The sequence below is a fragment of the Culicoides brevitarsis genome, chromosome 3 (assembly GCF_036172545.1).
Source record: "Culicoides brevitarsis isolate CSIRO-B50_1 chromosome 3, AGI_CSIRO_Cbre_v1, whole genome shotgun sequence".
Classification (NCBI taxonomy): Eukaryota; Metazoa; Arthropoda; class Insecta; order Diptera; family Ceratopogonidae; genus Culicoides; species Culicoides brevitarsis.
The window spans coordinates 20886105-20905515 of record NC_087087.1 but is presented as its reverse complement, the minus strand read 5'-3'; the positions used below and the strand labels follow the sequence as shown (position 1 = coordinate 20905515).

The 19411-nt window shown below is 29.1% G+C and overlaps 4 protein-coding genes and 1 long non-coding RNA gene across 7 annotated transcripts; 3 read left to right on the top strand and 2 right to left on the bottom strand.

Annotated features, from left to right (window-relative positions):
• The first annotated feature begins 728 nt into the window (after positions 1-728).
• Positions 729-2232, top strand: LOC134833052 (ADP,ATP carrier protein). The gene is made up of 5 exons (XM_063847217.1): positions 729-871; positions 932-1222; positions 1277-1404; positions 1459-1637; positions 1714-2232. The coding sequence occupies exons 2-5, from the start codon at positions 941-943 to the stop codon at positions 2013-2015; spliced, it is 891 nt and encodes a 296-aa protein (XP_063703287.1). The 5' UTR covers positions 729-871; positions 932-940; the 3' UTR covers positions 2016-2232.
• LOC134833053 (vesicle transport protein GOT1B) lies at positions 2229-3155 on the bottom strand. Its single transcript, XM_063847218.1, has 5 exons — positions 2946-3155; positions 2819-2839; positions 2692-2762; positions 2368-2628; positions 2229-2300 (listed from the first exon to the last, which is right to left on the bottom strand). Exons 1-5 carry the CDS (start codon positions 2968-2970, stop codon positions 2256-2258), a joined length of 423 nt encoding a protein of 140 aa, XP_063703288.1. The 5' UTR covers positions 2971-3155; the 3' UTR covers positions 2229-2255.
• Positions 3156-3959: 804 nt separating this feature from the next.
• Positions 3960-7964, top strand: LOC134833393 (protein O-GlcNAcase). The gene is given in 11 exon segments (XM_063847702.1): positions 3960-4078; positions 4144-4223; positions 4344-4365; positions 4417-4620; positions 4687-5031; positions 5082-5252; positions 5306-5531; positions 5689-6547; positions 6602-6806; positions 6865-7020; positions 7074-7964. Coding segments are annotated over 11 exon segments (2688 nt in total). The 5' UTR covers positions 3960-4026; the 3' UTR covers positions 7442-7964.
• Positions 7965-10862: 2898 nt separating this feature from the next.
• On the bottom strand, positions 10863-16858 carry LOC134834084 (SEC23-interacting protein). Of its 3 annotated transcripts, none has more exons than XM_063848622.1 (13): positions 16739-16858; positions 16591-16662; positions 14204-14531; positions 13420-14107; positions 13099-13341; positions 12768-13046; positions 12655-12712; positions 12473-12529; positions 12359-12412; positions 11700-12303; positions 11237-11627; positions 11114-11175; positions 10863-11045 (listed from the first exon to the last, which is right to left on the bottom strand). In XM_063848622.1, the coding sequence occupies exons 1-13, from the start codon at positions 16791-16793 to the stop codon at positions 10910-10912; spliced, it is 3027 nt and encodes a 1008-aa protein (XP_063704692.1). In that variant the 5' UTR covers positions 16794-16858; the 3' UTR covers positions 10863-10909. The 3 variants fall into 3 exon arrangements, with proteins under 3 accessions (XP_063704692.1, XP_063704693.1, XP_063704694.1); XM_063848623.1 differs by having other exon boundaries at positions 16591-16675; positions 16739-16747; XM_063848624.1 differs by lacking the exon at positions 16591-16662 and having other exon boundaries at positions 14204-14308; positions 16739-16752.
• Positions 16859-17028: 170 nt separating this feature from the next.
• Positions 17029-17455, top strand: LOC134835031 (uncharacterized). The gene is made up of 2 exons (XR_010162193.1): positions 17029-17185; positions 17251-17455. It is a non-coding gene; the product is annotated as an uncharacterized LOC134835031 (long non-coding RNA).
• Positions 17456-19411: the final 1956 nt, after the last annotated feature.

Below are 19411 nucleotides of genomic sequence, written 5' to 3'. Positions count from 1 at the left end.
ATGATTTTAATTTGATTTGAATGTTTTTTCTAAAAATTTTCTCCATTTTTATTCTTTTTTCCCGCAACTCCCAATCACTCAGGAAAATGTTTAATCAAAGTAATTAATTATAAAATAAGCCTCGTTTTGATATAAAATTGACAAATATTAAATTACACAAATATTAATTAAAAAAATAAATATAAATAGGCAATTTGTTTAAACATGAGCAGATTAAAAAAGCAGGGACTTTTGAGAAGCTTGAAAAATCCTGAGGTTCAGACAACAAAAATTTTCTTATATTCAAAAAAAAAGTAAAAGTTCTTCAAAATTGAAGCTGAATAAAAAACTATCATACTTCATAACCAAAAAAATATCTGTTTGATTGTGAACATACTTGGTGAAATAATTTTAAAGAAAACTGCATTGATTGCATAGTTTTGGGGTACATAGCTATTAAAAATAAAAATATTAACGGGAACACGGATGGCGCTAGTGCAATCTTAAGGACGTACGGTCCATTTATTATGTGTAAATACGCATAGTTAATATAAATAAGCAATTTTATCGCGATTTAGTAAATTACATAATATATATTTAAGATACAAATTAAAAATAAATCATCTATCTGATAAAAGATAGGTATATATTCTTGTAAAAATAAAAATCATTGTCAACTTATTGTTTTTATTATATGTAACGAGTACACCGTGTCAATGTCACTACCACTTTCAAATTTGCACATTTTCTATTCTAAATTGTTTAAGGGGAAATGCTAGAAAAACAGATAACTAGTTGAATTGCAATTCACTCAACAGTCAAATTTTGTTTTGTGAAGTCGCTTTCGTGCAACCGAAGATTCGTTTCTCAACCAACCAAAAAAATTCATAAGGTAAACTTAAACTATAATTTAATTTTTACAATTTCAATAAATTAATTTAAATTTTATTAGATCTAGAAAATGGCTCTTAATATGGCGAAAGATTTTGCAGCTGGAGGTATCTCCGCAGCTGTTTCAAAAACTGCAGTTGCCCCAATTGAACGTGTTAAATTGTTGCTCCAAGTACAACATATAAATAAACAGATTCCTCCTGAGCAGCGCTACAAAGGCATAGTGGATTGTTTTGTACGTATTCCAAAAGAACAAGGGATTGGTGCATTCTGGAGAGGAAATCTGGCCAATGTTATACGTTATTTCCCAACACAAGCACTTAATTTTGCGTTCAAAGACAAGTATAAGATGGTAAGTTTTTAGGTGAATGATGTAACAAAATAGTATTAACTAATTATATTATAGATTTTTTTGGGTGGTGTTGATAAAAATACACAATTTTGGAGGTATTTTGTTGGAAACTTAGCATCCGGTGGTGCTGCAGGAGCAACTTCACTTTGTTTTGTATACCCTCTTGATTTTGCCAGAACACGGTATGTCATATTTGCCATAGGTATTAGTAACTCATAATGATGTAATTCTTGTAGTTTGGCTGCAGACGTTGGCAAAGGTCCCGCAGAACGTCAGTTTAATGGCCTAATAGATTGTCTTAGCAAAGTATTCAAAAGTGATGGTATGACTGGTCTGTACAAAGGATTTGGTGTTTCTGTACAAGGTATCATTATCTACAGAGCTGCATATTTTGGTTTCTACGATACAGCTCGTGGTACGTTAAATTTATTTTCTATATGTATTTATGATGGATCTTTTCTATAAGTAAATTACATATTTTTGTTATTAAGGAATGCTTCCTGATCCTAAAAAAACTCCTTTGTATGTATCTTGGGCTATTGCACAAGTTGTAACGACTGTTGCTGGAATTGTATCTTATCCAATGGACACAGTTAGAAGACGTATGATGATGCAATCTGGAGTTAAAAAATCTGAACAAATTTACAAAAACACCCTTCACTGTTGGGCAGTCATTGCTAAAACAGAAGGTACAGGAGCATTCTTTAAAGGGGCCTTCTCAAACGTATTGAGAGGTACTGGTGGAGCCTTTGTTCTTGTGCTTTACGATGAAATCAAAAAAGTAATTGCCTAAGGGCTTGAGCCTTTAGAAACCCATAATTGTAGCGTCTTTATTACTTACCTATAGTACTACTACTTTTAGTACGATATATAAGCGTTTGTGACCATATCATTTCGAAGATCTGTAAATACATGTTTGAAATAAACATAATATTTATTTACAAAAATATATTAAATATAAGATAAAATAAAAAAGAGCCGATTATAATGAATAAATCCTTTAAACTTCATTTATTTAATTTGATTTATTAAATTACACTCTTGTTCGTTCACTGTCTCCAATTAACTTAGTAACCATCTGTAGAATAACATAAGGTGAACTCATCAAAACAAAGTTCATATGCCTATTAATAAAAAAAACTTACATTATCAATAACAGGGAAATTTAAAATGCTTCCGATAATTGGTACTCTGCGTAAAAAATTGATTGCTACAGGAAAAAATCCGCTGAACAATAAAAAAAACCCATAAGATTCAATAATCATTCCTATGAGTGGAAATCCACACAAAACAACAATTATACCACCTAGAAACGCCACTGATGCTTTAATCTTGTGTTTTTGAAAGAAAAACCTAAAAGTCCTTTCCAAACCAATTACGCATCCTAATCCACAAATGAATAAAATCTATAAACATAAATATCTACTATATATAAATATTATAGGCTTTTTGGCTTCATTGATACTCACATTGCCTATTGCAAGAAGACCTTTATCAAACAATAGTATTACTCCTAAGAAGAGAAAAAGCAAACCGAATCCTGTAAAAAGATTGATTTCAAACATTTCTCGATATCAGCTATCTTCGATAATTCACCTGTGAGTCCAACACCGATTTCTAAAGACGAATAGTAATGAAACAAAATGCAATAAGTAAATATAGGTAAATGTGAGTAAAAAAATTAATTACACTGTATTTATTAAGAAATTAATATCAATATTACTTTGCATATCAGTAACTTCAAACATTTTGTCTGAATGACGTGTAGATATAAAAATAAATTTTTTGTGTAGAAATAATAGTTAATATCAAACTCTAGAGAATTTTATCATATTTTTACACTATATTTATAATTATTTTTTTTACTATTTTTTAATAAAAAGTAAATATATTTTAATTTTTATTATTCAATGACTGTTATGACTGTTTCCATTAAACGTCAACAAAAAAAAAAGATTTCAACGCTGTAATGTGTCTTAGGCGTCATCCATTTACTACTCTAATAAGGGGGAGGGGAGGAAGTGGTGACTTAATTCAAAAAGAATTAATGCCTTCTTTAAAATTCGGGTTTTTCTCTTTGAAAACATTTATAAAATTATTCACTTGATTTCCTACAATCGAAATATTGGTTTGAAAAAACTTTGGACTTGAATAAAATAAAATGGTACATGACAAATGGATAAAATAAATGGAAAATTTAAAGGTCAAGTCTTCAAATACTGAAGTGACACAAAAAATTATCATGAAGACGAAAGTTTATCAAATTTGGAAATGAAAATCATCGTTTGTGGTTACAGCAGAATTCAGGTAAAAAAACATATGTTTTGTCATAAATAAATTAAAATTTTTTAATCATTTTTCAGATCAAATAAGGAAGAAACGAGGACAATAAATGCATCGTTTGATGAGAAACAAACTAAAATTAAAAGTACATTAAAAATCAATACTAAACTTAGTACCTAAACTTAATTTATGTAAAAAGTTGATTTTTTTTATTAAAATAAAGAATATTTAAATAAATATGAAAAATATAACAAAATGAAAAAACCATTAGCACCCTCATCGCCCAAATGGAACAATCTTGGTCGAAACAGTTAAAATGCACTGTAAATATTCATTTATTTGCTGCACCCTAAAAATCTGTCTTGTTACTGGTCAAAATGTAGTTTTTGAACAGGGTACCTTGTAATAAAAATGGTATATATGCAAATACATATTTATTAAGATGTTATAAACACAAAACAAAAAAGATATAAAAACAAGATATAAATAAATAGTTTAATATTTAATAAGACAGATTTAAAATGTTTCAGGAACAGTCAAATTCAAAGGAGTTTTTAATAGGAGTTGTAGAAGGTAAATATGAAAAAGTAGGGATCTTTAAATAATAAAAATAATATTAATAAACATAATACTTGAAGGATTTTATGGACGTCCTTGGACAACAGAGCAGCGAAAGAGAATATTCATGCAGCTTCGAAAACATGGAATGAACACTTTCGTAAGAAATCTTTTTATCTTTTTAAAAAGATGCCGCATCTTTTTTAAAAATTTTAAGATAAAAACAACTTTTACCATTTTTTAGTAGACTCTATTTTTTTTTTAAATTTTATTTCAATAGATATATGGTCCTAAAGACGACTGTAAGTAATAAAATTTTCTTAGATCTATAACTGAATGTACAGTTATTTCAGGCAAGCACAGAGCATTTTGGCGTGAATTATACACTGTAGAAGAGACTGAACATTTAATTGGGTTAGTCACTGCAGCAAAGGAAAACAATATTGATTTTTTTTATAGTTTATCTCCAGGACTGGATATTACATACAGTTCTGAAAAGGACATGTCCGCTCTGAAAAAAAAATTAGAGCAAGTGACCCAATTTGGTTGTTCAGCAAGTAAATAATGCTATTTGCCACATTATTGCATATATTTCTTATAATCAACTTTTTTATCTTACCTAGTTGCACTACTTTTTGATGACATTGAGCCAGAAATGTCAAAAAAAGACAAAGAGGTGTTTCAAAGTTTTGCACAAGCTCAAGTATCAGTTACAAATGAAGTATTTCATCATTTAAAAATAAAAAAATTTCTATTTTGTCCAACTCAATATTGTTCAAGCCGAGCTATTCCTGACGTAACAAATTCTGAGTATTTAAATACCTTAGGGAAAAAATTAGACGGTTCTATCGGTATTCTTTGGACTGGAGAAAGGGTTATATCTAAAGAATTGTCAATTGAAAGTATTCAAAAAATTTCAGCTGTTTTAAAACGAAAACCAATTATATGGGATAACATATTTGCAAATGGTAAATTTGGTATTTTTTTTTTGCATTTGTTTTTATTATATTGTTTATAGATTACGATCAAAAAAGAATATTTCTTGGACCTTATAGCGGACGTTCACCTGAAATAATGTCGTTACTTGGAGGAATTTTGGCCAACCCAAATTGTGAGTTTACCGCTAATTTTACAGGAATTGCTACTCTAGCTTACTGGACCCAATGTAGCACCGATACGAATATAAAAAGTAGATCAATGGATTCAAGGTTTCTGCACATAAGTAAAAGTATTTTTTTTCAGACACCATATCTGATGTCAAACTCGAGACTGAAATTGAAGATGGGCTTTATTCACAAGACGTTCCGAGGTTTTTGTCTTCCCACAATAGTACACAAAAAATCTATCATCCCCGTTTTGCCTTGATCAATGCAATAAATGAAAGTTGGCTGCCAGAGTTTCATACACCTCGTATACATGTCGGGTCACTTCTTAAGCCTCATCCTCCAATTACAAGTTGTTTTACATTATATTTTAATTTGGTTTTAAGTTAATTTTAACTTTTTTATATTATTTTGATGCTTTTATGCCTTTTAGTGGTTTGTCTCCTATTAGCTAAATCAATAGTAAATTGAACACAATTGCATTTTGCAGATACGTTCATGGAAAATCGGAAAATCTTGAAAAATTTCAAAATTTTAAAATGTTCATATTAACATGACTTTGACCTCTGCCAAAACTACAAGCACTATAGCTAAATCGACGCCAGTAGTAAATTCAACACAATTGCATGCATTTGCAGAAGTGTGTAGTTCAGTTTCGGAGACCATTTCTACTCATAACCAAATCGTAATGAACTCTTTAGTTTCTCCTACTAAAGTTATAACAACAGAAGCATCTATCAAACACATACAAACATTAGAGCCAAATCATCTAAATGATATACCCTTTCTCAATAATGAAGCTGATACATTAGTTGGTTCAGCAGATGTTGAAGAAACAGACCAAAACAAAATAAACTATGAAGCTATGGATGAGGAACAATTTAGTTCTGTGAATAATGAGAAACAAACACAAATAAATGAAGATATTCAAATGTATGAATCATCAAAAGTAACTTCATCTGATATTTTGTTATTATGTGATCTCTTTTACTTGCCGTTTGAACATGGAGAGAAAGCACTTCATTTGTTAAATGAATTTCAGTGGATAAAGTCGAACGCCCAAGTACTGATAAGCAAAGAGGAGTCTGGCCCAGATGCAGTTTTTGAATGGAAGAGAAGATCAAATGCATTTCAGGTTCTTTGTCAAAAAATTGTTGAACTAACTAAAAAGATAGCTTTTTGTGAAAATAGAGAAATTTGTTACGAATTGTATTCATATGTTTGGGAGGTATCTTCAATCACATCAATATTATATGCTTATGTACTTTGGCTAGGATTAGGAAAATTTCCACCAAATATTCAATCTTTTATACAAGGAAACTGTACGTATTTCAGTAAGGGATGGGATGAAGCATTCACAAGTGGAAATAACGAGCCATGGGTAAGACAGATATATTTTAAATTTTCAAATTTAATAACAATTGTTTATGTTTAGGTTTTTCGTGGAGGTTTGATCTCAGATTTACAAAGATTAATACCAATAACGACAAATGATTTGTTCAACTATATTCAACCAGAAAAGCCTATAACAAACTTTTATAACATACGATTATATAAAAACAACGATGAAAAAGATGTTTACTCTGTTTGTCATAGTTGTTGTTTGGACGGATCAGATTGTTCAGAGTTATTTCCTTCAGGTAATTTTTATCTGACAATACATGAATGACAATACATTAATATTTGTTAATTTACAAGGATTAACTGAAAACATTCCATCAGATCGATTAGTGGGACCGTTTTTAACATTGACTCCAGAATATTCAATTGTGATTGAGTGTGAAAACACAAAAAAAATAATTGGCTACGGTTGTGCTGGATTGGACGCTAAGAACTTCTATAGGATGCAAGAAAGTAATTAATTTTGTTTGTAAATGTCATGTTAAATAACAAGTATATATTTGCAGATATATGGATCCCAGAAATGTGTTCAAAATATCCAATGAGTATTTTAAATAATGAAAGTTTGAGTAATGCAGCAAGAGATACGATTAACCACTTTCATAATTTTAAAATTGATTTTCCTCAAAAAGTTTTAGATTCCCATCCTTCTATTATAACTTGCTGTATTTTAAAGGATCATCTTTTAAAAGATCTGAATTTGAGCAAGAGATTAATTACAGTTTTGCTAGCTGTCTTACGATCAAGTGGAAGTTTCGGCGTGTTTTGTTGTATTAATACATTTGATATTTTCCTATACGATTTTTATACAAACCTTGGTTTCATTGAATTATTAAGAGAAGATTCAAAGATATATTTAGGTCGAAATTTCTAATTCAATTGTGTTCAGATTAAATGAAAAAAAAACAAAATAAAACATATATATATATATAAATATATAGGTATATTTATTTAATACTTTTTAAAGTGTGAGAGGGACTTGGCTATCAAAAATATAATTTTTTTTCATCAAATGGTAAAATTGTGTTCTCTGATTTTCTGTGAAAAAAAAGTAAATTTAATGCACTTATTTTCAGTATGCAATAAATAGAAATCTGCATAAGCATGCGTACCTTGTAATCCACAATCTACAATCCTTACAAAAATCCACATATAAAGATTTCATGAACAACTTCTCTCAATAAATATTGACGATGTCATACCAATGTGTCGTCTTTTAACATAACAGATGAATTATGATGTAGGTTAAATAATTCGAGATCCCTGATCCAAATGAGGCAATGCAGTATATTTTTTCCTTCGTAAATTATTAAGTTTATCAATATATTTTTCAAATCCTTTAGAATTATTCTTATAAATTACTTTTTGGTATTACTTAGTTTTAACTTTTACTTTTTGGATTAGAGTATTATAAGAAAAACATATTTCTACTTAAGCTCCATATGTAATCTCTCAGAATTTTTTCTGTGCTTTTACCAAATATATGTACCTTGAAAATATGAAATCTTAACTTGTCATTTCTAACAATTTATTTAGGTTAATTCCATATTAATTTATTTAAATTACAATTAGATCTTAAATTTAAAATCTTTTGTATATTTTTTTGTTTTATTCTTCCATTAGTGTTTTATGCTTGAGCACCATCGAAAGTAACCGTTTCTTCTTTTTTTAAGAGCTCAAGAATATTATCACCAAAATATAAAATATTATTGTCAGAATATATGCAAGCTCATCGATGTTATCTTGAATGAGTTCGTTAAATACTTCCATTGATTGCTCATCGCCTTTTGTATCATATCCCGGGCGAAAAGGATAAATCGCACAACTGACATTTTTGACAAAATTGAGTTAAGAATGAGAAAATATGCCTTAAGACGAGTATTTTAAGATACATTGAGAGATTTTCAAAAATTTTTCGAAAAAAAATACCAGTTTTATTTCAATAGAAAGAATAGACGAAAAGGATAAATCGCACAAATGGTAATAAGTCAAATATAAAAATTTCTCCAAATCGTTTTTTGTTCATGTTTTTGTGTTGTTTATGCTCTGTTATTACATAAAAAGTCAACTTGAACCAAAAAATTTGGAAAAATATTGAAATTGAAAGAGTTGAAAAATCTCATTTTTATATGAAATTTTGTGCAATTGTGCAATTTATCCTTTTTCTCAATAAAAAATTTCCCAAAACTACCCCTTTGAGAGTAGATAAAAAATTTTTCTGTACAAAAATTGTTTTTAGTGGCCAATTATTTACTTTTGTAAGTTTAAAAATGAAGAAATAGTTTTTAAAAAAAATTTTACAGCTCAAAAACCGTAAAAAACTTTAAATCGATTTTTCTCAGTTTGTTAAAAATGTTAGATGTGCGATTTATCCTTTTCGCCCGGGATATATATTTGAATAACTTTGTTATGAAAATAAAGGATTTTATTTATTTAGCGTATAACTATTTCTTAATTCTATTACAATTATTATCGGTCAAGTAGAACATTACAATGGTATTCATATTGAAGCTGTAAATCTAACATTATTCAAGTCGCCTTATCATGCAATGCCGTGTAGGGAAATGCATTTGCACGGTCCTACACTAATTCTTAAACATCCATGCGTCTCCTTCGTTGTTATCATTGCGTGTCTTCTTGAAGCAGATCTCTTCACAATTGTAGTAGTATCAAGGGCAAGCGGAGAGGCCGGTAAAGCAGTTCCGCAGTTGATTTTTTCGAAACTATTTTTTTCATTCTGCACCTATATGGCAGTTTCGAATAGCAGACGTAATGTGGGCATTTTTTATCCTGTCATCCGAAAAGCAGTCGCACTCTCAGTCAAGAATAATTATTAAAACGTATTAGAATAATTATTTACTCGAAAAAGGCACATTTGGACTGAAATAATTTTTGCGGCTATCGGGATCGAACTCACTACCTTAGAGGCAGGAGCCAGACTCGCTAACCACAAGACTATAGCAGTCCCCTTTAAAATAAAGGATTGCGAAACAGTAATAAGATGTTAATTAGATAATAAGATGTGATTTTCCAGTTGGATTTCGTGAGTTGCTTTCATCTAACTCAATTAAGAGTTGCGTTTTTAAACATGATTGCACTAAGCACGCTCGACTTCAATTTTCCTCGCTTTCGACAAAACTCTTTATTCGATTTGAGCAATTGATCATCATATACATATAGACTCTTTAACAGTATTCTCTCGTAATTTTTGCTCCGATTTGATGGAGATGTGATTCTAATGACACAAGGAATGCTTAGCGTAAAAATAAATTTCGACCGTTATCCTCTTATTATCAAAATTATATTGATTTTGCCATACAAGACTTGATTTAACCATTTTTCGCATTATATTAATATATTTACATTTGTCAACCACGGAAAAAATTGGATTTCAAACACAAAAAAATAATTTTTTTTTTGATTATTTCTAAAAGGAATCTAAAATTTTTTGTTAGAAAAGGAATTCAACTATCGCAATGAATCGTAAAATTTTAAAATTTGTTCATTTTCTGGGATTTATTGAAATTTGAAAATGATGTTTGAAATCCACAATTCATTTTCATTACTTCGATTTTGGGTCATTTTTGTGTTAGTTTCAATTTTTTTATTGTTTCTCATTGATTTTTATTAATTTTGACATTAATTTTATTATTTCCATATTTCTGTAATTCATTCCCATTTAGGAAAAAAATACACATAACCCGATATCAGCATTTCATCGAAAAAATGGCATGAGATTTTTTGATTGTTTTGTATTATTTAGGCCTAAACTAGTCCAAAAACCTAAATTTAAAATTCTAGTAGTTTTTACAAGAGTCTTAGGAGGTCAATTAGAAAATCTAAAAGGATATCGAAAAAACCTTACGTATACAAAAATTCAGATAAATTGGTAAATTAATTTTTTAAAATGACTAAAAATGCGTTCGAAATCCACACAATGTATTCGCCAAAAATGTGACACAAAAATTTTCATACACTTTAAAAAAACAAAAATAAATGAAAACACGTTCGTACCTTACAAGCTTCATTTGTGTCTTTATATTGGTGCTTAAAGAATTCCTATGAAGTTATACGAACCGGCAGAGTATGAAGCGTAAGTTTTTTAATCATTCAAGCTTGTGGGGCTTTAATAGTGAGGGACAACTTAAAGTTTAAGGGACTTACCTTATATTTTATTATATATCTTATATAATCTTATCATATTTTAGATATGACAAGACACCACCGCGGGCCCCTATGGCCCTATTGTGGTTTATATTTTAATTAATAAATTTATTTACATTCGAAATGAAATGATGATTACTTTATTATAAACATTATTCCTTTACATGTATAATAAAATTCATTTAATTGAACTATTTTGATCACCAGTTAATCTTTCTATTTTTAAAGTGTGTTGAGGAATTTGGCTATCAGTTGAAACACCCATTGAAGAATAAATTTCTTTCATCATAAACAAAATTGTGTCCTCTGATTCCCTGAAAAAAAGAAATAGAAAATAGTATCAATATACACTTATTTTCATTATAGCATAAATATAAATTACCAATAGCATACGTGACTGGTAAGAGCAAATAAATATTCATTGCAATACTCTAAAACTGATTCCTAAAAATGAATAAATAATCTAAGTCTAATGACTGAGTTTTAACTAGATTGAATCATTTACTTGTAGCATATAGTCGATTCTACGTGATTTATTCATTTGTCCTAATTGTAGTTCTGTCTCCCGTTGATCAGTTTCACTTGTCTCACTTACGCATTCTGATCTATCTATTATACTTTGATTCAACTGATTTTCTAATGCTTTATTTACTTCATCCTCGATTGCTGCTTGATCTATTATTTGTTTATTTGTCGTCAGAGAGTATACAGCTTGCATGGTGTTCTGAAAAGTACAAACAATTCGTTGTTTGAGATCCGTGCCAACTCTGTGCATTGTTTCTTTCAATTCCAAGTGCATTCGTTTTCGCCCTTTATGATGTGGTATGAGAACGGGATTAACTTTACTCATCTCTGGATATATAAGAGGCTCAAATCTATAGGCAACAGGATCATATCTATGGAATAAAATATATAAACATGTCGAGAACTAGACATGTAACTGATGGATAATTTATTTATTTACTTACGGATGAAATATATTAAAAAACCCTTCACATGTAGGTAATCGATAATTTTGTCCTAACTCACTGATTCCACGAACTGTTACAAACATGGATATTGGCGAGCCTAAAGCAAAAAAATTCTTTATTTTAAACGCCAATTGAGGATAATTAATAAAAGGTTGTCCCGTCCCCCCGCCGATAGTGTTGACAGAATTTTGTTGCTCTAAGGATTGAGGTTCTGTTCCATTACAATCATCAGTTTGGTGACTTAAGAGATCGAAAAGTATTAATGAGCCTAAACTGTGACCTCCAAGTGATATTCCCCCTTTGAAATTCGGGTTTCTCTCTTTGAAAACATGTATAAGATTATTCAGTTGATTTCCCACAATTGAAATAATGGTTTGACAAAACTTTGGACTGGAATAAAATAAAATGTCCAACAGTGTCTCATTTGCGAAACCTCTTAATTTTGGTATGGACTGCAACGTAATTAATTTGAGTTTTTCATCTATTCCAAATTCTTCTGAATGTAACTCTACGTGCCACGAAACCGGTAGCACTTCTACTCGATTTACAATTCCTAAATCACATGAATTTCTATAGTGAGCCTGGACTAATTGATTCGAAACTAAAAAAAAAAAAAAAATTAGTAAAAAAACATTTAAAGACAAAAAAGTTAATACTATTTCGAAACTCATTTACGGCTTCCTCAATGGTACGAAACTTCAAGTCACATGCTGAAATAAAAAATTGAATTTTATTATAATATATTAGCAAAAGTTTCTTAATTGAACTACCTTTGCCTATGCCATGAATCATAAAAACCAAATGATCAATTTGGTCGCTCTCGCCATCTGCAAATTTTAAAGAAAATTTCATATAAATAACTTGAAATTCAAAAACATACATTATTTATTGATTTTCATAATTAATTTTGATTTTGTTGATTAATTGTGACATGTTTGAAAATTACACTTGCCTTCAATGTTAAAATGATCAATACCACGTTTTACTACACGTGGACGATTTGTAGCTTGCTGAAAAAAATATATACTATAATAAAATACTATCTACTATAGATAATTTACCTACCGTACCAGTCCAAGAATCTGCAGTTTGTGAATGAAGAAAATGAACAATTACTGATGGTCCATGAAAAACTATAGTTTCTCCATTTTCCAGAAGTATTTTTTTTTGCCATTTCCCAGTTCTGAAAGCTTCACAATATTGTTCTTCTAATTTTTCAGCTGTACTTTCTTCGTATGGAACAAAATGAGAATCGAGAGCTTTATAAAACCATGAACAGCGACGAACAGCATTAGGTAATCCATTCCAATAGATCGGAATACGTTTTCTTTCAGAAAGTGAAACCTAAATTTTAAATCCTTAAATCTGTGATTTTAAACATTTTTAAAAGTCTTACATCATAACGACCACCATCAGTTGGAACTAAAAAGTTACTGGCTCTAGATTTCGCCATAGCTTCTTCTAGGGCCATTGAATCTTTCATTGAAAATGGTGTCCATTGTGTTTTTGCTAAATCTTCTACAATTTCATAGAACCAATGATAATATACAGGTCGATACTTCACGTCAGTTGTCAGTCCATTGTCATTATTTATTTCGTCCATTTCTTCAAATCCGCTATAATCAAAATCCGTTATATTCTAGGAATTTAAAATGAATTTTTTTTTTCTTAAAGATTTTATAGGTACATTAAAAGGGTATATCTTAGTATTATTTACCTTTTGTTCGTTTGAAATTTCGTTTTGATCGTGTTGCTGATTTGTTTCAATACAATTATTATTATTTACAATTTTATGAGTCGCATTAAATAGTTCTTTTATGCAATCACCTCTATTGATATTTGAAAATTCTTTTTCAAGAGGCACTTTATTAATTAAACTTCCCTGTCCGTGAAGATTATCTATTCCTTTTGAATAATGTTCAATATTTGAAGATACGGTTGATACAGAATGTGTTTTCCACAGGTCTGAATTTAAGATACCTGATGAAATGTCTATTGTAGCGTTTTTATTTGATGAATGTTCTGGAACTGAATTTTTTGATAGACTTTTGCTACCTCCAATATTCAATATTTGATTCACATCATAGCCTTTATTTGTAGCATTTTCTTCTTCTCCATTGAATTGAAATGTTCGCAACGCACTTTTGGATGAGTCTTCACTGTTGTCTAAATAATCATGACTAGAAACAAAAGGGTTATCAATTGATTTCAACTCTTTTGAGCTTTGTTCATTATTGGGAATTATGGGCACCAAAGGTAAGTTAGAAGACAATCCTGGATATTTAGCATAACATTTCTTTTTAGATTTTTCTTTAGCTTTGTTTTGTTGATTCGGATATTTTAAAATGTTTAATTCATCTGGTGAATACAGTGTTGGTATAGTAATGTCATGTTGGTTACTATCACTATTAAAAACAAAGTAAATAAAAAAAATATTAAATTTGTTATCGCCTTACTAATAATTTCATTGTTATGTAAAAAGGTTTCTAAATTATTAGTACCTATCTAAATTGCAAATATGTTGTGTTTCAGAAGATTTTTCTAATTTTAGGTCTTCGCACGTTTGTGTTGCTAGTGTCGAGTTTCCTCTTATTACACGTGAAAAGCTGGAAAAAACATTTGATGCTACATTAGGAATTTGTGCGAACGAAGCAGATAGACCCGATGTAAAGGATTGAGGATCGCTATTTTCGTTTTGATCAAATGATGTTGTTGAAATTTCCAAAAACTTTTTAGGACTGTGTAAATTTATTTCGCTAAAGTTGTCTATATTCGTTGGTAATGATTTTTGGTTGTCTATACTAAAATAAGCAGACGTTTGCTCTTCCTCTGTAATGATGACAAAGTGATGTAATAATTTTTATTAAAAAGGTAATTAAAATATTAAACAAAAACTCAAATTCAAATTCGCAAATCACTTTAGCGTTGAAAAGCAGAAAAATTAGGAAGATGTATGGAAATACTTCTGGAAAACTAAGAGTATCTTCCAATCTATTCTAAAATAAATCGATTTCGTAGCTTTGGGAGTAAGGCCGGTCGAAATGAAACAATAGTTTTGTCCGGTGCCCCATTTTAAAATCAAAAAATAAAATTATCAAAAAATTTTGAAAATGTTTTCCATTTTAGTATTTTTAGCATACATACAGATATCAATGAAAAAAAAGAGCAAAAAAATTTTTTTGTCTCCTTTCAATTTTTTAATTAGTGTCATTTGGAGCGGCTTTATTAGTGTTTTAAAAATACAAAATAAAAAATATGATGTGTAACAAAGGTAAGTCTTCCGCTTATTTAAAAATCTATATATGTACTATGTCTAATTTAGGCTAACAAAAAATATATAGGCGTGAGAAAATGTTGTTCAAAGGTGTGTTAATATTTGAATGTAAGATAACATATGCTTATGATAGGAATAATTTTTATGATTTTGCTGTCAGTATAGGGAAAGCTTGTAATACGGACACTATGTTTGCAAGTATTTTTTCGTTATATTCTTTTGGTATAATTTTAGTATGTCAAGAGACTATAAAATCCTCTGAAATCGAGTATCAGAAAAGCAGTATTTTGAATAATGATTCAACTAAAAATCCATATTTTTCAGTAAGTATTATTATTTTAATTTTATAAATACATACATATAATGTTTTTTGGCAAAAATGGCATTTTCTTATATTTTTAATGTTTTTCAGATTGTTTTATCAACTTCAATTATAAACGGATCGATAAAAAACGGTAATTTTTTTTTTTATTTACGATTTTTTTTATAAACTTCTAATATAATTTTAAACATTATGAAACAGATTTCCATAAAAATATAAGGTAACTTTTCTAATTTAATTATTGTTTAAGTATTTATTTACTTTTATAATGTTTTCAAGTCGCAAATTCATACAAAAAAATAACTCTGGAGAGACTGATTTACTATTTTTTAATATTTCGGACTCCAAGATTTTAGAACGAACTTCAAGATTAAACGAACGTATAGTGACATTGATTCAAGCAAATTTGAATTCTCAGTTATTGGTAAATTCTGGCTCAACAGTTCGTATTATTTTTGACGTTACTAATTTGCATGAACAATCGGCTTATCATAATTTTCAAGTGACTGATGAACGATCTTGGTTAATAGATTTACAGCCAAAAAGGTACTAAAACCTATTTTTTAAACTTTTTATCACATGAATTTCTTCCTTTAGGAGTTTGATAATGCCTAAACAAACACTACAAGTAATAGTTTTTGCACAAATCCCGCCCACCTCCGATATTGGGTCACAAAATAAAGTTACACTTATATCAAACAGTTTAGGAGTTGTATCGCAGGCAGTTTTAGTTCGTGTTGTATCAGAAAGCACTATGAAAGATTTTCATAAGCCATACATTTTTTATACATTTGGTACTCGTTGTGAAGGCAAGAAGGACTCTGCTTCGTGCTCAGATGGGTTTTGGACGCTAGAAATTACTACACAAGATAGTCAATCTGGAATATTAAGAATTGAGTCAGATCCTATAGGTATATTTGTAAGGACACCATTTGTTGCGGGTACAAGAAATGACGTTAGAGCTTCTTATAGTGCATCTTGTTGTCAGTCGAAGGTGACAATAACATCGTATGATGTTTCAAAGAATCCAAGCACTTTTACCGTAGATGTACATGATATTTGGCTGAGCTCAGCAGGAATTGCCGCAGTCACTTTTGGGGTTATTTTGGGAATTATTTTAATAATTATCTTAATTTTATGTATCATATGGATATGTTTCCGAAATCGACAATCAAGAAATTTGCCTATATATCGTAGTAATGGCAGATCAAGGGATTGATTTTTTTTGTTTGACAGCAATAATGGGTTCTCAAAATACAAATTCATTGCTTAAAATTTTTTATTATAGCTACCTTTCTTAAAAGGAGGTGCTGGAGTCAAAATCAGTGCATTGTGTGTAATATCATCAACAAAGAAGTTTGAATCTGAAAAAGATGACTAATAGTACTGTCTGTCTCTGCCTTTGACCTTTATTAAGATGATAATAATAACATGTCTTACTGTGAAAAAGTGGATTTTTTATGCTTGTTTTTTTTGAAGCATCTGTTTCACTCATTTTTTACATGAATAATTTTTTAAATAAATAATATATATTGAAATGTGGCACTTTTATTTTAAAACACCTTGGTATTTAAATAAAAACCTTTTCAATTATTTATTAAACTCTAAGACAAATGTCTCCAGCCAAAGTATTTATTTTATAAATACATACATTTTTGCGTTTGTGTTAGTGTAAATTTCGTGTATCGTACGGTGTACACTCAAATGAAACATTTTTGTACGTACGAAATTTGACTACAATTTATGTGAAATTATTGTATTTATATAAATACCTAATTGGTGTGTTTTTTTAAAGATCGCAGATTCTGCATTTCTTGCAAAACATTAACTCATTCGCCGGATCTTGAAAAAGTATCAGAAAGGACATTGAGTGGTTTTGGAACTTGGGTAAGTACGGTTTTATATTAATAGGTATTAATAAAAACTAATGTTAATCAGTTTGAAATTTGCAGAAATTCAAAACAAATTTGACCGAATTGATTAATTTTTGAAGAAATTTGGAATCAACTGTTATTGTGAGACTCGTTGCCGGAAAATTCTGCAAAGAAGGAAATATGAGGCAATGCGGGGTTTTTCGGCAACAAAAAGATGTTGCTAACAATATTCAGATTATAAAATTAATTTAATTTTTATATTTAAATAAAAGATGCAATTATATATTATTATATTTTTTTAAAAATGTTATTAATGGAAGAAATTAAGGACATCTGGATTCCGATAAGAATCGAAGGTCCGCTTTTTCCGACCAAAACTGTTCCATTTGAGCGATGAGGGCGTTAATGGGTTGTTCATGCAATATTGATAGATTTTGTTTTATTTTTCATATTTATATATTATTTATTTTAATAAAAATATTCAACTTTTTACATAAATTAAGTTTATCTGTAGTATTAATTTTTAATTTATTTATGACAAAACATAGGTTTTTTACCTGAATTTTGCTGTGACCACAAACGAAGATTTTCATTTCCAAATTTGATTGCGTCACTTGCGTTCAACCTAAAATAAAATAAAAACAGGATATTTACATAAAAAAAACAATCAAAACAAATACAAAAACTCATGAATTCGTTCGTACCTTACTTACTAACTTACTTCATTATAATGTGATTTTATACTGGTCCAAATCTAGAATGCTTTTAAATTTATAGGAGCTGGCAGATCATTACTATTGTTAGTTTTATTTTATTTTTTTTTTTTCACTTAATTTTTTTGAAAAATACATCATTAGAAGCAATGGAGAATAAAAAAGTTCACGTAAATAAAATATGTTAACCTAAGTGCTGTATTTATTATTAATCAATAACTTGTTCGTTTTAGGGAATTGCTTCAATGATCCTAGCTGCTGAAGAAGTGAATTCAGGTGAAAATTATTATCGAATTGATTTGGAAAAAATCAACTTATATTGTGAGACTGCGTTGCTGGAAAAGAAGGTACCATGCAAAGAAGGAAATATGAGCGAGTGCGGAATTTTTCGGCAACAAACAGATGCTGCCATCAACAACCGAACGGAATTTTGCTATCGAATTTCGCTTTTTCCGACAGATTTTGTTTTATTTTTCATATTTATTTTATAATAAAAATAATCAACTTTTTACAAAAATTAAGTTTACATTTATTTTTAAATTACGTACAAATGCATTTTTTGTCCTCGTTTCTTCCTTATTTGGTCTGAAATGATTTTAAATATTAAGTTTTTAAGAGGTTTTTAACTGGAACTCTGCTGTAACGATAAACGATGATTTTTTATTCCAAATTTGATAAATTTACGTCTTGATATTTGTGTTTTACATGATAATTTTTTCTGTTCTACTTCAGTATTTAAAGACTTGACGTGCGCCTGCGGCGTTATTCTGTTTTTATGCATCTCAGAGACGGACAACTCTAGTTTTACTTTTCATAATCCTGTTTCAGATTCTCCAAGCTTGTTGCAGTCTGACTTTTTATATGCTTCTACTCTGCCATAGCATTTTGAAACTTTTTGTTTTCGTTCATAAGTTCAGATAAATCTTGTTTCAAGAGCGATTGTTTTTTTTCTACAAAAAAAATAATACCTAATAAATATTGGCGTCATTTTTTCACACACAAATATATTCCGGTGGCCGAACACAAGGCTTTGAGAGTTTTGAGCTTCTTCAATGTTAGAATTTATGAACTTTTCCAATTACTCGAAATTTGTAAAATTTCATCTTCCCGAAGGATTTCTTTCAAAATTTTTGGTTTTTCCATCGTTTTTTTGTTATTTTTCACTCTAAATAAGTCCTTAATACACTCCACAAGGTTTCAAATTGTCTGATTGTACTACTGTGCCCTAAAGAAAATCGCCAGACCACATTCGTAATAAAACACAATGCTAAAATCCTTTTTGACTTTTTACAATCTAAAACAAAATAAAAAAATTAAATTAAATTTTAAAAATGTAAAAAATATATATTTACATTTATATTATTATTTATTGTCCTTATGTAATTTATTTTTCGCGTTGTATATATTAAAAAAGCACTTCTTTGTTGAATACATATACTTTTCAATTGACTTGTTACAATCTAAAACAAAATAAATTAAATTAATTTTTAAAAATGTATTTAAAAAATATATATTTACATTTATAT

Coding starts and splice junctions, on each gene's coding strand:
- LOC134834084 (XM_063848622.1), bottom strand. CDS start 16,793: ATGAGTGAAACAGATGCTTCAAAAAAAACAAGCATAAAAAATCCACTT. Junction 13,047..13,098: donor CTGATGGTGGTCGTTATGAT/GTAAGACTTTTA, acceptor TTTAAAATTTAG/GTTTCACTTTCTGAAAGAAA. Junction 11,628..11,699: donor TTTTTTAATATATTTCATCC/GTAAGTAAATAA, acceptor TTTATTCCATAG/ATATGATCCTGTTGCCTATA.
- LOC134833053 (XM_063847218.1), bottom strand. CDS start 2,970: ATGTTTGAAGTTACTGATATGCAAA. Junction 2,840..2,945: donor TGAAGTTACTGATATGCAAA/GTAATATTGATA, acceptor ATTCGTCTTTAG/AAATCGGTGTTGGACTCACA. Junction 2,301..2,367: donor ATTTCCCTGTTATTGATAAT/GTAAGTTTTTTT, acceptor GTTATTCTACAG/ATGGTTACTAAGTTAATTGG.
- LOC134833052 (XM_063847217.1), top strand. CDS start 941: ATGGCTCTTAATATGGCGAAAGATTTTGCAGCTGGAGGTATCTCCGCA. Junction 1,405..1,458: donor CTTGATTTTGCCAGAACACG/GTATGTCATATT, acceptor TAATTCTTGTAG/TTTGGCTGCAGACGTTGGCA. Junction 1,638..1,713: donor TTTCTACGATACAGCTCGTG/GTACGTTAAATT, acceptor TTTGTTATTAAG/GAATGCTTCCTGATCCTAAA.